Source organism: Manihot esculenta, mitochondrion (genome assembly GCF_001659605.2).
Source record: "Manihot esculenta mitochondrion, complete genome".
Lineage (NCBI taxonomy): Eukaryota > Viridiplantae > Streptophyta > Magnoliopsida > Malpighiales > Euphorbiaceae > Manihot > Manihot esculenta.
In genome coordinates this window covers 130001-148086 of record NC_045136.1, presented here as the reverse complement: position 1 = coordinate 148086, position 18086 = coordinate 130001, and the positions used below count along the sequence as shown (strand labels likewise).

Below are 18086 nucleotides of genomic sequence, written 5' to 3'. Positions count from 1 at the left end.
TTTATCCTATGGTTTGAGAGTCTTAGTCTATGAGGCGCTCCTCCAACCCTACGCGCCAAAGAAGAGAGTTTCGCAGTAACTCCAAATACACTAACTAATGAGAATCTTTTACCCTAAGAATTATTCCCTCCTATGAGAATACGGAAAGAATGGAGTTAGTTCAGAACTAGTGCATAAATAACTTCTATTGAAAAGAATTTAGCCGGTCTTCTTTCCCGCCGAATTAGACTCACTTGCTCACTCCTTTCCAAAGACTCTTTCCCGAATACCGGATAGGAATAGGTACGCAGCAGTTGCAAGGAAACCAGGAGAAGCCCTATCCTAATCTGCGCAAGAAGAATCCACTGGATCAGGGTTCAGAAGCAAGGTTCAAACAGGATCTGCCTTCAAAGCAAGGTGCGCAGCAGTTGAGAAGCAAGATACGGAGCAATCCACTAAAGGTGCGCAGCAGTTGAGAAGCAAGGTGCCCTATTTAATAAGAGTTGAGAATCTGGTGGTTGCTAAGCAAGGTGAGCAGCAGTAAAGAACTCCAAGCAATGAGTTTCGCAGTAACGAACTAACTCCACTAGCTTCATTCTTTCTCTGCAGTCAAAGAGACGACTCTAACCCTCTTTTCTTATGCAATTTATAGAGAGATAAGGGATAGAAGCTTTCCCCAGTAAGAAAGAATTAAAGCAATACAAATCCACTGCCTAGTCAGATGCCTAACCTAATGGGCAGTGTTCCTCTGGATCAAGAAATTAAATCCACTGTAATGAGAAAAAGGGCTGTAAAAGCCACCAAGGCAAAGCCAGCAACACGATCTGGTTGAAAGGGAGTTTTTCCCAGCACTCAAACGAGTAGCCGAAGAAAGTTTCTTGCCCACTAGCATAGGTTGCGATGACCTAAGAATCCGTAGTAGCAATAGGGTACTAATAACAAGAGTGGTAAATGAACAGCCTTTTGGCCTGAATCCTTGTTCGACCAATGCTTTTCAGTCTTTCAGACTAGGTCGAGAACCCTAATACTCAGAGTAAGGAGTAAGAGAAAGGGAGCTTTTTCTCCCTTATAATATGCTATGCCCGAGCGCTTAAACCTCTCTTCTGGTCCCTAATTAGTAAAGGTAATTGACCAAACCCTTCTTGACTTACAGCTCGAACCAGTCTTTTCAAAGCATTCCCGGCACCTGTCTCTCTTTTAGGAGCTCCCCTGAAGCATTCAATTCTTATAAGGCTAGGGGAAATCGCTGTTTCAGACACCTTTAGTTTAGTTACTAAACTAAAAAGTACTCTGCCCAAAAGGCAACGAAAAGGCCGTAGCGAACGAGTTTGTTTAGAAAAGGTTCCTAGCCCTACAAGAGAAATTCCCCTTATTAAAATATGGCCTAGATAGACACATGCGAGCATCTGATCTTCGCACCTCATTTCAGGAAAAAGTTGCTAGCTCCCAAAATCCTGATCTCAGATACTGTTAGTGATCCATCAAATGCTTAACACATGAAATTCGTGTCTAAGCTCTAATGCGTGTCGAAGCTAATTCGCTAAGCAGAGAAAGGGCTAGTTCTTCCGATAACGGGATCGGGTTATATCTCCCGCATAAGCAGTTGTAGCAGCACCCGCTAAAGCAATTGGGGTGACTCCTGCGCAAGCAATTGTTGGTGATAGAGCACCCAGGTTCGGGAGACCCAAAACTACTAGGGCTGTAGAGGGGTCAGTCTAGGGCTAGAGAGTGGGACTTCCATCGAACGCGGGACGCACAAAAAGTGGTTGATAGATGAACTCCCAAATCCGCTACGCCCCTGCTCCTGCGAAAGCAATTGTTTTGGTTCTAGCGAAAGTCTTACATTCAGTGGTTCCAGCAAAAGCTATTGTAGCTGCTCCTCCTCCCCTTTTAGGGGCTAAGAGTGATTCTTAGTCAGTTCTTGGGATTACTGGGGTAAAAGCAAGACAACTCTCTCTCTCTCTGTTCTCTAGCTAAACTCCTTTCTTCGAACCTTTACTGTGACTGATTAGGTAGGCCTCTCCTGCCCAGTTAAAAGCTTCTTACGCCATTGAAGAAGCAGTTTCAGCAGTTGAATCCGGGAATGCAGCTATGACCGCTGCCTTTACTGATTAGGCTTTCAAGAGCAAATGAGATCTTTCCTGCAAGCAGGAGCAAAAGAAAAGGATCTTCTAAGCCAGTTTCTATATGAAATATTAGGATCGGAAATAGCTCTAGTAGCAGTAGTAGAAGTAGAATCCCGTCTTTCCCCGAAGAACTTTGGAAGCGGGTGAACCCGGGTGATGAAATCCCAGTCACTCAGATAACCAGGTCATGACCTACTGATTACCCTGAGCCGCGCGCAATCAAGCAAAGCAATCCAAACAATAAGCATTCAAACCACTGAAAAACAGGAAAAGAGTCAAAGTAGAACCTCTGTCAGAAGTTTCAGGGACTGTTTGCAACTCGGGGTCTTTACCGCATGTTCAAAGATGCGTTCTTGGAGTCGCGCAGCTTGGATAGGTATGGGTGGGGACCCTGATAACAATTGGTATGAGAAAGATAGGGCACGGAAGGCAAAGGACTTCGGAGGAGCTTACGAAAAGAAGCTACCCCACCCTCATGTAGACGAGAACCCGAAGGATGAGGCTGAAAAGAAGCCCGAGAACCCAGAGTTTCCCGAAGGCACACCTAAACCCACGAAGGACGCTGAGGATTATCTGATTCCGTTAGGGAAGTATCTGGAGATCCCCTTCTCCTTCTAACACACCTCAACTATACGATAACAAGCCACCGAAGAAATGAGGGATCTAAGACAGAATTCCTAGCCATCTCATTCCGAAGTCAAGTAAGGAGTCCTAGTTCAGAGGCACAGTACATGGATCGGAACTCTCAGTCGAATGATTGGATTTTCTGGGGCATGAGGATAGGATATAGAAAGTGTGCAGCGGACTCATTAGCCTATTTGGAATTCGACTAGTTCAGTTAGCAATTCAATCAGCCTTAGCTAAGAAAGCGAATATCCTGCCGCTTCAAACCAATCTTCCTCGAGAACTAGTTATGTTTGCCGGAAGTACGGTCAGTGTGAAGCCGGGGTGGCATAGACTATCCTTTTCTCCCTCATCTCATTCCTTAGACTTGACTAGAGGAATCTCACTATCAGGAAGTCAGTGTGCACTAAATCCGAGAGGGAAAGCCTTGAATAGCTTTGTTCAACTGTACCTGTGCTTTTCAGTATTCAATTCAATAAGCCAGGAAGGGAGTGCGCATTCAGCTGTGCCTCTAAGTCAGCTTGGCTTGTGGTTGTGGATCGAACTATGACTCCAAATAGACTCGGGGTTGGGAAAGAGAATAGATTGATTGGATTGGTACTTGCTCTCATCTCATTCCTTATTCGCAGGAGAAATCCCAGTATGAAAGAAGCATTACGCTTTGGCTGTCAGTCATATCTTTCTTCTCTCCCTCGAAAAAGGGAGTTCAGTTAGCCTAGAGGGAAGGGGATACCGTAATTCAACTCTGCTATAGGCTATTAAGCGCCAATGCTTTGAAGCATTCAATGAAGTCAGCCTGAAGGGTGAAGATGGATTGAGAAAAACCTTAAGCGCAATGCTCGGAAATCATCAACTTCAAATGGGCAATAAAGCCCGAGAGTCAGGTAAGCATTCCTAGCTTTATGTTAAGTTAAATAGAAGATCTGTCTGCTCTCACCTTTTGCCTTAGAAAGAGTTCAACCCACTTGAAAGAGGAAAAGGAAGAATGTTGCTAGAATCTTCTTTTGCAACCGCTCTCAAAAGCTTGAAAGAGTTTATCCTTCGGAATTTGCTATTTCACATTAGAGTCTTAGTTCGATGGAAGTAGCCTGCTTTGTTTAGCAGCTTGGCATGATCGAGTTCATTCAAGCGGGCGTGCACGGTAAGACAGTTCAGACGTTCTTGCCATAGACCAAGGTTTTAACGAGTCCAGTGGTGAATCTAAAAGTTGCATGCGAGGATCGAAGTGATATTGATGTGTTCCAGTCCTTCCCGCTCATCCAGCTTCTACAAGCGGAGAATTAGTTATAGCGTAGGGGTAGAAAAGAGGAAGGCTGTTAGGGAGGGTTGTGCACGAATAGGATTGATGTCACTTGCTCTAGAAGGAGCGGAAATTCTGTTATAGAATCCACAGTTTTCAGGTTTTCGGGAAATGAATCAATAGTAGAAGCTATCCCCGAAGAAGATTGATGGACAGAACCAGTTGGCACTAGTAATGCCGAAACACAAGTTCTCGCGTTAGCAATAAATACGATAGGAGTAAAGGGCAAAACCTTCTTCTATTGTACCTTGGACTGGGAGACTAAACTATTTGTGCTGTCGTGTCGAACTAGGTTCCTTTTGACTTTTGGCCTTGATTACTACCTTTCCGGTCAATGATTAGGACTTTTTGACAAATGACATATTTGCACTCATTCTAGCAAAGAGCGTCTTATTGCAGGGGATAGCATCACAGCACATTCTTTTCTTCCTTCTTAAGACCCTATACTAAGATCGGCATGAAATTACCTTGAAAAGAGCGCCCCTCACAGTGGATATTCCGCTAAGCCCGGATAAGGCGCAAACAAGAGATAGCGATTAATTGCTTTCCAGCTTTCCTTGCTAGGTCCAATAGGCTGTTAGAAAGCGTTTGTTTACCCCAGGAAGAGAGGAGGATTTGAGGCATATCGATCATACTACCACACACGAATCCAACCAATCACTTCTTAACTAGCCCGAGGGAATGTAAGCAAACAAGGGGCTCGTAAGCTCATCTTCCCGAGGTAGAGTGGAATACAAAAGCACTTCTTAATGCTTGCCTGAGACCATTCACCAGGTGATCCCTAGGTTACAGCAGGGCAGTCCTGATTGAACTAACTAGTTGCTTAGAAAAACTCGTGACATGGTTTCTTTATCAATGAACTGTGTGTCAACGTTGTGCCTTCTTTGGCGAAATCCGAGGGAAGTGCTATGAGACCCCTTTGCTGAGAAAGGCTGTCCCCGCTTACTTACGTCGGACCGTACCTAATCGATCTGGTTAACTATGGTTAACCGCCTGTCATCGGAATATGAATAAAGTGGTACAACGAATCAACTCGAACCAGGATCTATACTTTAAACTAGACCCACCCCACTGAAAATGATTTGCCGTGCGGTCGCGGGCATGAGAGGCAGGGCAAAACTTGACTCAACCTTCGAAGGACATCAAGAGTGATCCAATGAGAAACTTAGCTTAGAGCGTGGCTGTATAAGAGATCTTTTTCATTCACCTGCCCTATTTGAGTGAGATTCGAATTTCATTCCGGGGCTTAGAAGAAAGCTTCTTAAAAGCATGGAATTCCCTTGTCGTACCTTCACCCTACAACCGGAAAGTCCATAATCAAAAGAAAGCTTTATGGTTCTTCCTTCATCAAGCATTTGGGCTGACTTGTTTATTGATCTTTTCCACTCTCTTTCTCCGTTCTGTACAAATGGAATATCAGGTTGAACTTAACTTATTCAATGGATTGTGGTTAAGTCAAGTAACGAGGAATGCCAGTAGGAGTTTCCGTCCCTGCTTTCCTTAGTTAACGTGAACCTTGAAAGCAGTCTAGGAGCTAATTCGGTAGGAGCTGCTTGCCCAGTCAGAAAGATAGGATCTGTCCACTCTAAGGTAAGGAAGCATTGTCTCAGGCGAAGGTTGTTCCGTATTCCGTATTCTCTTCTTTCATAGAGCCTCTCCCCGTAGAGGAATTAAATGAATTCAGGTAACTAAGCGCAAGGAATGAATGAGCTCATATCATTAAGAATGAGGAGCGAATGATCAAATCAAGTTCCAATCTCAGTATAAGTTACCCAAGATCCAGTAAATATAGGAGGAATATATAAGATAGGTACGTTGTCAGCGAGGGTAATAGGGAATAGAAATTGAAATAGTAAATAGGCGATCAATTCCATGTGAAATGACAGGGGCAAGCCCCAGCTCAGGCGTCGAAGGGATAATGTAATTATGTTCTTTTATCCCCGGCGCAATTCGTGGGCAAAGGCGTAGAGCTCAACAAAGAAATTCTCGACTCAAAATAAAATAAAGTAAGAGAAAAAGAGAATGATGAGTAGGAATCAGTAGTGAAAGGCATCATCCGCAGGCAAGGCAGCGGCGAGATCGATCTCAAGTCAAGTTGAAGAACTTCCTTTTAAACTAATTAAACTAAAGTAAATAACTAACTATTTAGTAATAATTTATTAGGCATATTTATTTGAGTAAAAGAAAGATCTGAGTTTTCCGATTCAACCCGTTCCAGTAAGAGTAAGGGTATAAGCCATAGACGAGCACGAGGAGATGTAGATCAGAGTAAGTAATCCACCATCGTAATCGTACAGTTTCGGAAAGGAATAGACTCTACTCAATATATTGATAGAAGAGGTAGTTAGGCGAGAAAGCAATATACACGACTAACTCTCATATGGAGCAACCTTCTCTCCTGCTCCCGCTTGATAGCAGTCTGTCGGTCTCAGTCCGGTAGACCTTATTGTTTTTCTTCGGTGCGGTGCAAGTTCCTCGTCTCTTTGGTTAGTCCCGCGAATTCGATAAGTAGGGAGCGGGTGTAAGATGGGTAAAGCAGGGGCAACTCAGCTCGCTTTGTTCATCTTTTAGGAGTTTAACCTCTCAGTCAAAGTTGTTTCGGTCGGTGAGCCTATGTCCTTTATTAAGGGAAGTTAACTTGTCCAATATAAGCTAAGGCCCGTGAGCCTAATCAGTCAACCATACATCGGTAAAAATGGAGATGGAAAGAACCTCAACAGGGTTAACTTCGAGTTAAGATTTAGCCGTTGCAGGAACTGTTCTAGTGGTTCAAGCAGGGTTCCCGAATAAGAATCTGAGAAAAGTGATTCAAGTTCAACATAGTACGTGAGTCGCCCACCTATATCCGTCCCAATGCTTGATCTTTATGGTAGTCAAGGAGCAGCCAAGGGAAGGTACTCGAGGTAGAAATCAGAAGACCAATAAATGGGTAGGGAAGCCAAGGCAAGCGCATAAGAGAGCTAGCTTGTATAAGAGTCTTAATAAGAGGACTCAAAATAGGTCAAACTCGTACTAAGGCTATCGGTACTACTCTTCCTAAATTCCTAACGTGTATAAGGTGTCTCCTATGTTTACCGTGTCTAACAGTAAGACCAGCTCGTCCCTTAAGCTAGATAATCTCCCAGCCAATGGGCAAGCTAGTTCTTTAGCAAAGTAGTCTTTCAATTTCAAGCAAGCTATGCTATGTATAATAGGGATAGGTCAAAGTAAAGGACCTACGATCTTTTATTTTCTATTTTAAGCCAGTTCCATTTTTATACTCTTGCCGAATAAAAGCTAAACCCTTCTAGCTCTAGTAGTAAGCGCATCGAGTGAGCGAGAAAACCAATTTGAGTTTTTAGATATGCTCCTTATTTCAATTTAATGCCAGCCGAGCCAGGAAATAATACAATGGGAATTGAAGTAGCTTTTTCATCTTTTTCAATATAGCTGGGGGTCTTCTTTCTATTGGCATTGTCCCACAGTTGCTAGTTGCATTCTTGGTGGAAGGCTAAAGAAAAGAGGCGGGTACCATTTGAATTTAAGGGTAATATATAGTCTCAGTATCAGGTTTTGCCCTTCCTTTTCATAGTCATTCTAATTCAATTCATGAGGAGGGTCAACTCAGGAAGGATCAGAGATTTCTAGGTCTAACTAGAGTTCTATACCTTTGATTCCAGCCAGGAGGTAATATCATATTGATATTGATAGTACGCGTGCCCTTCTAGTTTGAGTGCTAGTTTCCGCTTCATTTTTCTAGTAGTTGTCCCTGTCTCTTACGATCCAGCTGTAGTTGCTTTCCTTTCCTTTTCCCTGCGCAAGCGAGAAAGAAGACTAAGGCCTTTCCAGCACTAAGCATATCCTCTTTCCTTTCAGATATTTGCAGTTATCGGGTATGTGACTTAGTTCACTCTCAGTCACCAGTGGAATTCTTTTCTTCGCCCTCTACAAAATATCCTAAGCCCTATTACAGTTACAGGCGGTTGGGATCTTTCCTGCTAAGATTCGCCCATTCATGTGCGGGCCGCATATCCCCGCGTGTACTTCTTCCATGATCTGTTTAGCTTGCTCTTCCGTTACACACAAAAGCAGGAGCCCCTCATAGAACCTTTTGTAAAGTTGCCCCCCAGCCAGAATGAACTGAGTTGCCCATCTTCTGATTGTGGCTCTATCCTTCTTATCGGCCGTTTCTGGGGACTCCCTTACTTCCAGATATCTCCTTACATCATCGTACCACCTTCCTTCTTCGGCTTCTACATGTGCTACTATGTATCCTTCATAGCATGGGACTCTGCTCTTCATTAAGATTAGGGGTTGTGTGGCTTTCCTTTCTCCACTAAAAAGAAAATTGTCAGTCCGGGCCAGGAAATGAAATTCATAGAGCCCCCAAGCGTTTTTGCCGTGGATCGCCAGCTCCACGCCAACATGCTACTGCCGTTTAGGTAACGCGGGGGACGGGTATGAGTTAGTCATCCGAGCAACTAACCTGGTAGGTTGGCCGGGTTGGTTCTCTCCGTCTATGAAATCGCATTTGACTCACCACCAGCATATGAATTAAAGTAGCAGCAATTTCGGTTTCAGTGCGGAAAATCCCGCAGCAGTTTCACCAATTGATTTGATTGACCACCCAGTAGAGGTAGTAGCAAAGTCAGTGGTTTCCCCCGATCCGGAACCGGATTCGGGACCAGCATTCTCGCCTGTTGGAGAAATCAATCTGTAATCCGGAGGATTACCTCCAGGGGTGGGAGGCCCTTATCGATGTTGATTGAGAAATCAATCTCGGAGTTGAACCCCATATCCAGATTAAATAAATCCTTGAAGCCATTTTTCTATTTCTATCAGTTCACTCTTCTTCTTCCAGAGAGGCCCTCATAGAAGAATTTGTTCGCGTTAACATAAGGAAGCTTAAACAAGACGAATTTTTCAAATGCGGTCCGAAGAAGGGAAGGAAGTGATTTGATTTCAGGAAGGCGCCCTTAACGTCATTCTATGGTGGGGTTGGTCTCGCTTCAGAAGGAATTGGGTTCGGGTGGGTGTCATTCATTCATCGAAGGGCGGGAGAGGTAGGCCGATCTCTAAAATTGGATTCGGAGGCGGGCGACTAGTGGTGCGGGGTTGGCTTTTCTTCCTCAGCCAAAAACCGGCTTCTTCAGAGAAAGAAGGACGGTTGATTCCCGGTGGGATGGAAAGAAAACGGAACTAGCGCTTCAACTCCCAGGCACGAAGGACGATCAATCAATCAATCCGACGAGAAAAGCGGCGTAGCTTCTTTGCTTACTCCACTTCCGGCAGCGCCTTATATCGCCCGAAATGCCCTGGAAGGGGCCCAGAATGGATTGATAAACATCCCAAACCTGAATTTCTTTCTCAATGACTCTTTCAGATCCTCGCTTTTCTCAATTCAACATTGATGGGCACTCTACAGACCGAACGTCTCCTAAGGAAGGCATTCGAAGGGAGACTATTCCAATCGAAACTCCTTTCTGGTTCACAGATATAGGCTAAAGCGTGAGCCGTCTAAAGAAAGGCGTATATTCGAGTATTTTAAAGTGGGGCCTATAAAAAAAGAAAGGCACACCTTACCTTAGAGGCTTGTATTCTTGTTTTTTAGGCGTTAGAGGCCCTATTCTTCTCCTCAGGGATAGGGTTCAGCTCTTCCCGTCGAATTGATTGATCAATGAAACATCCTTCTTACCTCCACCCAACCCCCTTACGTCAATCCCATGAGCTCAGGAGAATAATATGAAGTGACCACCTGAAGTAGAGGTGCCATATCTCCTTCTTCAAGATGCAAAGGTGACCAGCTTTAGCCATAGGAACTCCTTCTCTTTCGTTCGAGTGTATCCCTATTGTCTTTTCCGGATGTAAACGAGCAAGGTTCAGGCACCGGGCGAGAATAGGTAGTCATTGGTGGGCCAAATCTCAGGGAAAACTTATAAATCTATTCTCCTCTATCTGAGGCAATCACTACGAACATGCGCTAACCTCATATACCTCCTCGATCGACCGCTTCTTCGGGCGACGAGGAGGTCCATCCATTATATCTGCTGGTCTGCTCGGAGCGTAACCATACTTGGAGGTTTCATACCCAGACGGGAATGAGAAGGTCGGAGTTAAGCATACGCTATCAGGAAAGCCCTAAGGTCTATCCCCGAATCGATACCTTAGAACATGGATGAGGGAGAAGAGAGCAGTGTACGCAGATCATTCTAGAATCGAAGAGGGATACTTTTGTGAGGCAATCTTCATTTTCGATTTTCGTGACTTGACTAAGGAATGGGTAATGGAACGATACAGATGACTTTCTTCCAACATATACGCGGTTGGGCAACCTTCCATTGCTGCGGCTGGCCATTCCCTGTTAGCTGTTTCAGCAACCATCTTTTGATTCCAAAACCAAAGACTGACTATCCCCTCCCTCCGGGAGATAGAAAGGACCCACTCAATCCATACTTTCTTTGTTTGAGAATGATGTTGGGAGAAAGAAAGGCGACTCTTGTGATCCTTCGACATTATTGAAGGGAGGGGGCTCGACCTGAAGCCTTGAAATAGAGTCCCATCCGCCTCCCCGGCTCCACGCGCCCTTACTAGTAAAGGCTCCCATTGGGAGAAGCAGAAATTGATGAGTGAGCGATTCGGCCTCTAGCCCTTCAATGATGGATTTGTCTTAAAACCCCGACCTCGGTAGAAAACGAACGGCTAACTCCTATCATTCATTTCCGTAATAACAACTTGATGTGAGGAAGTGCCATCATTCTCCTCTCTCAGGGTCGAAAAGCGCCCGGCGGCGTGAAGTTGATGAGCAGGGAGGGTGTCTTTTTTCTAGTTGGCCAAGCGGCCATCCCCCGTCTTCCATAGCCAGGGATTAGTCATTTAAGGATCAGTTGATGCGCTGGGATGAAAGACAGTTCTTCGGTGCTGCTCCAGGACGAACAGTAAAGGCACATGAAGGTATTGGCTCTTACTATCGATCGGATGGAGAGAACCGCGGCGCTTTACCTTAAGAATATCTAAAGGCGAAGATTTTATTTCGACTAGCAAGTTTACGTACGGAGGTCCTAAGTTTATCATTGCTCGGTGAAGTCTGATTTGAGCCCTGGTCAAACTGATCCCTCCGGCAGAGGATGGTCTCATATTATTTGATCGCGCCTATCTGTCGTTGCCAATGAACCGATCACCAAGAGAAAGTCTCTCTCTTAAGGTGAAGCGCGTTTCAGCCAGCTGAAGGAAGGTCGCATTAGCGCCCCTGCAATCAAACTCAAGGAAAGCCTTTTGACAACCTTACTAATAGAAAGGGGAAAGATGCGCTCAATCCCTTGCTTGTTGCTCCAACTTAGGAGTAGGGGCTCTAGAGCTTTTTCCGCAGGCTGCTATGCTAGTTGTAGCGCGGCAGCGCTTTACTAATATAATAGAAAGTCAAGGGGACTCTATCATAATCTTACGAATCTACAACTCTCTTTACTGAACTGAGCGAGACTCTATCCAGATCTACAAAATTCGACAAAGAGCCTTCTTCTAACTAGGAGAGTCAGCAAGCTACCGGAAGCGAAGCTTCTGGCTCCCCCTTTGAATTTCCAATCGTTCTACTTAGGTAGAGCAATCCGAACTCTCGACAGAATATAAAAGAGGTTTTTGTTTTTATTCCTGTGTAGACACCTCAACGAACTCATGTGGACACTCCTAAGCCCGAGGACGATCTCTCAAATACACATGTTTATGTTGATCCGTTTTTCTTTTCTTTGCTGATTCCTCTCAATGAAATTTGCCATGTTGCACTAAGTTACTTACGGATGTATGCATGCAGTCCGGGAACACTTTGGGGTGAACACCCATCCAAACAAGTAGGGTCAATAGTTCAGCATTTAGGCCGTAACATTTAGCAACAAAAAAATCTTTAACCCAACAAGTGCTCTCCGAACCAAGCTAGATAGTCTCCTATCACTAGGCTCACCAACCAACCTGGACTTTTATTCTTCTTATTCCTACCGGATATCAAAAACCATAAGGATTGTTTCCAGCCATGAGTTCCCATATGACATAAGCGCTCTTGAGTGGGCTGGACCATTCCATCAAATCTTTGAGAAGGGGCCCAATCTCGTATTTGATGGTCGGCGCGGCGATAGACTTCGCTTCTACGACTGCCTCCCCAGCCGTTGCAAACACTGAGCGAGAACGGTAAGGGGCGCACAAAGAATGTCGTTGCGCGGGGATGCGATTCGCCAAGCTGGGGCAAACAAAGCCTTTCGTCGCCCTACCGGATTAGGCTTTCGAAGGAAAGGCCTTCGAAAGGAGACCCGGCAAAGAAAGAGCTATGCTATTGACCGACCCTTTCGTAGTGACTTCGAATCAATAGGCCTCTCCTTTTTTCTCATTTTGTTTGAGGCGGGCTGAATAGAGAATGAAATGCAGAAATAGGGGAAGGGTTCCAACCCTTTTTTTGGTTTAAGGGCTACTCGCCCTACCGAAGTACCAAAGGCTTTCGAGGTTTACACCTCCCTATTACACGACCTAAAAAAGGCTTTCAGTAGCGTCCTTAGAATCTAAGCCTTTTGAAGCGCCAGTAGTTGTAGCTGTGGGTAGGGCTTTCGTTCTTATCGCTCCGGGTTTCGATCTATATGACCTCCGGGCAGTACAAAGTACACCTCTTCCGTAGAGGCAGGTAGTAACCTAACCTTTAAGAGTCTGTTCAAGGGAGGAGCCCTCTTATCTATCAATGGAAAGATCTCCGTGCGTGGCGTGATAAGGAATCCTAGAAAAGATCGACTGAGACTCCCTCCCCGGTCCCACGAAGATCTCTACATACTTGTCTGTTCAGCCCAGGACAACTGAGATCTTCTGGTCTGCGTGCGTGGAAGCAGCTCAAACAAAGAAGAGTCTGGTCTGGTCTGAATTCAGGCCCGGCCCGCCCGTCTGCAGCTAGGTTCGGGAATGGCGCCAGGCGAGGACGCCGCTATACCCCTTAATGAATCGAATGGTCCTTCGACCTTCATTTGATTCCGACGGCCGGCATAGATCTCATGAGACCCGCCCACTATTACTACGAAAAAAGCCCTGCCCTTTTCCTTCGCTACTAGGGAGAGTAAGCAACCTCTATTAGCGCCGGACCGAATTGATCGTGTCATGTGCAACGTCCATCAATGATGGTTCATTAATGTCCATTGATTTAGACTCCTTCCCCCTTCCCAACTACGAATAAGATCGAGAGGAGCCCGAAAGAAAGCCCCCAAACCAAGAACGGAAACGGAAGCCTTTCTATTCACTCCCCATTCTCTCTTAAATAAAGCTCGCCCTCGAGCCCTGGGCAGGTCGGCCGGGTCTTTCCTTTCCCTGTTGTTCTGTTTCCGCCACGAGAAAAACGCACGGAAGAGGTATGCCCAGTGCGCGGAGGATCCGTTGAGAGTTTCTGTTGTCTCGGTAGGGAACTGTACGATCTTTTCCCCTATTGTATTGAATCAATAAAAAAAGAGGTCAGTGCTACGGCCCCCTATTGTTTGATCCAATATTGACCGGGGATGAGCCCCGACTTCCCTAGGTCCTTGCTTTGACCTCCCGTAGTGGTCCTTGCTTTTAATAAAGTGGAGCGGGGCCAATTTCTCGTACTTGCTCAGTGTGCCCCCCTTTCGTCGAGTGCCCCGCCCGGTTCACTGGGCTGTTGGCCTACCAAGCACTTGCCCGCTGCTCTTGCCGCCCGCTTGACGGGCGGAGCGCTCGTTATCCTTACTGTTCTCTCTGCTGGGGCCACCTATTGCTCTAGCCATAAGCTATGGCAGCTCCAGCTCGCAACCACAGGGGCCCGCCCTGCGAGGCCAGAGTGGGCTCAGCGGTCAGCCCCTATTCGAATTACGTTAGGGGGTCTTTCGCTTTTGCCAGATCTAGAGAGATACTACGAGTCCTCCGTCCCAGATTCCATCGCCGCGGCCATCTGGTTCACCGGTACTACCAAAAAGTCTCATGCTTACGTTACTGTTACTGATGTTTTAATTATCTTGGACCACGAAGACCCCGGTCGTGCTTCTGGTTTCCATTCCCATCATCATATTGATGATAAATCTCCTCGTGCTCTGCCATAAGAACTTGGAGTCCGTATCATGGTGAAGGTAAGGTAACGCTGTGATTCTTGCTCAAAAAACAGACCGAACGCGTTCGAGTTATTGGCTCGTCCGACCCGGCAGCATTCATGAGTCGCTCGTTCAACTGTCCCTCGGAGACACGGTCGAGAAGTACCATGCATGGTTGCCCCCCGTCCTTTCTTTCTCTCGGTCCCACCCAACAAGATACGGCTCAGACAAAAAACGTGAGCGCCCCTCCGCAAGCCTTATTTTTTTAGTAAAGTCAAGCTTTGGCTCCCTAAAGACTAAAGAAATGGATCAAAAAAAGGGGGGACTTCCGCAACGGGCTATGCCACCCAAACCAACTGAGGGAAGTCGCATCCGTCCCATCGCAAGCACCTACAATGTCATGATCACATTGGTTTACCCTTTTTTCTTTGGTAGTTCAACGGACGGTCGCCCCTCCAACAAGAAAAGGTATAAATATGGAAACTTCTCTGCCATTTGAATCGGAGAATTTATGGAGGAAATCGGGTTTTAAATTTCCAGAAACCACACGATTATATAGCCAAAGGGAATAGGCCGCGCCTAAAATCATCCCAAGCGCTGCTAATGTGGCTACTAAGCTATTTTTTTGGAAAGCTCCTACTGAGATGAGAAATTCCCCAATAAAGCTGCTAGTACCAGGTGAACTCATATTGGCCAAAGTAGAAGAGAAGAAAATGGTAGAGAGATTCGGCATGGTGCTCACTAAACCTCCGTAATATCTAACAAGTCGAGTCTTATGTCGGTCATATAGAACACCAACACATAGAAAAAGGGCTGAAGAAACCAGTCCATGACTTAACATCGGTAGAATGCTACCTCCAATTCCCTGTATGTTCGATAGAGCCAAAGATTCCCCCCCCACTGATCAGAGTACGCCGATTACCCCCCGAACCGTACAAGATAGTTACCATCTATCATACGGCTTTCTAACTTCACTTATTTTTTTGGTCGTTCCGCTCTGTCGATCGATGGTAGTATAAGAGATCTGTAACCCCCCGAAGTTATTTACATAATGGTTCCTGCTTCCTACCCATAGTTAGCATGTATCTCCCCGGGTCATACTTGAGTATCACATCGTAGATCCCCACCCCAACTCTATCTTCCTTATCAGTGAACCGGAACATAGTGCATAGGTACTCTTCAATGCAGCGGGGACGAGACGACGTGATATACTACGATCACGTACAGAAGTGCTGCCCTTCGGCTCGGCAATATGGAACCTCTCAACAGCTCTCGTTCCTTTATGAGGTCCTATCGGGATAGGTAGGCCCAAGCCTTTCCCTTCCCCCCGACCGAGCAGTAGTTCCCCACGGCTGACAAATAGGAGTTTAGGCCGTAAAAGAAAGGGACCGGCCCCCATTCTCTCCCCCCCCCCCCACTGGGATTTTGCTTTCCTTATCTACGTGCGCACTGCGTCAGCACTGGCGAAAAAGAGGTCGGCTTTACTGAAGAAGAAGGGGCGGGCCCTTCGGGTGTCATATTTTGGCCGAGTTTACCGTACTTCCGGCCCCGACCGTAATATTTTTTGTTACGTTCCACCGCTGTTACGCCAGAAATTATTAGGTTCCACACGAGCTCTCGTTCTGCGGCGTGATGGCAGGACCGATAGGAGATTGGCTCCGGGTGTAGATAGGGTAAAATTTTCAGGGGTTATGAAAATACATAGGCCCCTTCCCTTCTCTTTTGGATGAATGGGGTGGTTTAGAAGGCGCTTTCCGATCTACGGTCCCTCGGAGCGAAGGGTTAGGCAGGTAGTATGGGCCCTCTGACTTCCAGCTATGTGCTGTGCGGCTCCCGCGAAGCGAATGAAGGGAAGCTCTTCGAGCTTTCTCCGCCAGCATGGTCGGCCTTATAAAGCTCCCTAAGCAAAGCTTACCCCCCTTCCCTTATTAAATGAAGTCAAAAGTCTTCACTCTAGTAGTAGGCATTCTATAAGCGACTTGTCGAGTCTACGAAGCTTTGCTTCTTGTGGTCGGCCCGTAATGCCTCCGCTTGCTTCCTTCCAGCTCAGAATGCTTGGCCCCCCGCGCCAAGTCGATCTTTTAGGCTTGGCTTCGTCCCGGAAGCGAAGCTTCTACGACGAGTCGCTTCTCCCCTTCTCTACTCTCTCTGGCGGAGAAAGCTCGAAGAGCTTACGGGTGAGCTTACGCTTACTCTCAGCCTCTTTGATTGGTAGGCGGGCGGGCTAAGCCCTCTACTTAAGATTCCATTCATAAGGTTAATTTTCTCTTGTTGTGACGCTTTGGTTAGGCCGACTACTATACTATAGGCTACTTTTAGCTTCTATAGTGGCCTTTCTACTTTGGTGTAGTTGTAGTTTGTATTGGTACTGAATGAATATATCAAACAAAGGCGAGCAGTATAAGCCCTTTTCCGGCCTGGGAAAAGCAGCGAACTCTAGAAGCTAGGGCCTTGTTCACCGAAGACTATTCCGTTATCAGCGGAAAGCCGCCTTAGAGATTGAACGTCCACTTATCTTATTACCGTTCAATCTAAGACAGCGCTGATAGCTTGTAGTGAACAGCCCCTTTATGAAAGCAAGCGAAAGCAGCCTTTGGTACTTAATTAAGGTTTGGAAGCCTTGCAACTATGATAGAAAGCCGTTTGCTTCTTGCCAAAGCCTTCGCCTTTCTTTTGAATCAAAGTAGGTCGCGACTCTTGTATTTTAGTCGGTCGGGGGAAGCTAGCGCTTATACGAGAGCTCCGCTTCCTCGTCTTGCTTCTGGCAAAGCTTCTACTTTGCTTCCTTCTCTCGCGCTTGCTTGCGCGAAGGCTTAAAGTCCTTTTCGCTAGGTCCAAAAGTTTCCGAAAAAAAGGAAAGATCTGATTCAAGAGAAATCCCGCTTATTGAGCGCAGCTGATATGCGGCTAGGGCTAGGCGATCATATCATGCCATAAAAGACTTTGTATAGAGAGATAGATCCCCTAGATATAGAGATAGAATAGATGTTCATGGATAGACAGACATTCCATTGATTCTTAGTTTTGGGGCTGAAAAAGCTCGTCGATCCAAATGAATCATTCTTCTGGTCTCTCTTCGCCCCCCGCCCCGAAACTGACGCACAGCACAGGGCCCATTCGCTTCGCGCGCGGGAAGGCAAGGAAGTGAAGTTCATGAGACCGCGGCGGAGTGGAGCAGCCGCGACACGAAGTTCCTTACCTTAGCTGGATCTCGCTGGTGCCACCTAAACGGTAGGTAGGCGGCGGATGTGTGACGTTTGGAGTTGTCGTTCGTGCACCTGTCCCCAATGGAAGAATGAGTGATCCGTTCCCCTGCAGATCATGGCCTTACCACTCGGTCCCCGATGGCCAGCGGGGGAGTCGGTATAGCAGCTCACGTTCGTTTGCGCTGCGCGTTCCCGCTGGACTGGACACGTGTTAGCTGTAGGAAGTATGGTTCCGAAAGTGACTTCGGTTCGCCAGTTCAGGCTCAACTCCTCGCTTTACGTTAGCGGACCTACAGGTCGGGCCGGGGCTCTGCGCTCTTTCTTTCTGTGTGGGACGATGCCGGGGAGAGAAGGGAATGCGTCGAGGCGGCGAACAACAACAAGACAACTACATTTTGGCTTTTCCCTCCATGAGATGAGCCCAGTGCATTGGACCGATGGATAAGAGAACTGAGCTGGCCCAAAAAGCGCTTAGGCGCTCTACGTACGATGTAGACTCCATCAGATACATATCGATTTCTTTCTGATGGATCAAAAAAAGATAGTTGTCTCATCAATAGATAGAAATAGGGGATTTCCCCTTATTATTGATAGATTCCCTCTCTATCCATTCCTACTCTTTTGATCTATCAGAACAGATCAGCAGGCTTCTATCAATCGATTTGAAAATAAAATAGCACGTTCATTTTCGCCACGCCAACATAGCCATCATAATAAGAAGCAGGCGAAGCAGCTAGAAGCACTCGCTTCTAGCCCTTTCATTCTTATTCACGAATGAATTGGGAAAGCCAACAGAAAGATTCGATTCTGACTT

At 46.3% G+C, this 18086-nt stretch overlaps 1 protein-coding gene; it reads right to left on the bottom strand.

The window, feature by feature from the left end:
* Positions 1-11760: 11760 nt before the first annotated feature.
* nad4 (NADH dehydrogenase subunit 4) overlaps positions 11761-18086 on the bottom strand; it is an 8975-nt gene continuing 2649 nt past the window's right edge. Inside the window, exons 3-4 of one mRNA in view lie at positions 14520-14942; positions 11761-11849 (exon numbers count right to left, since the gene is read on the bottom strand). Of these exons, the coding sequence (YP_009709919.1) occupies positions 11761-11849; positions 14520-14942 (512 nt within the window).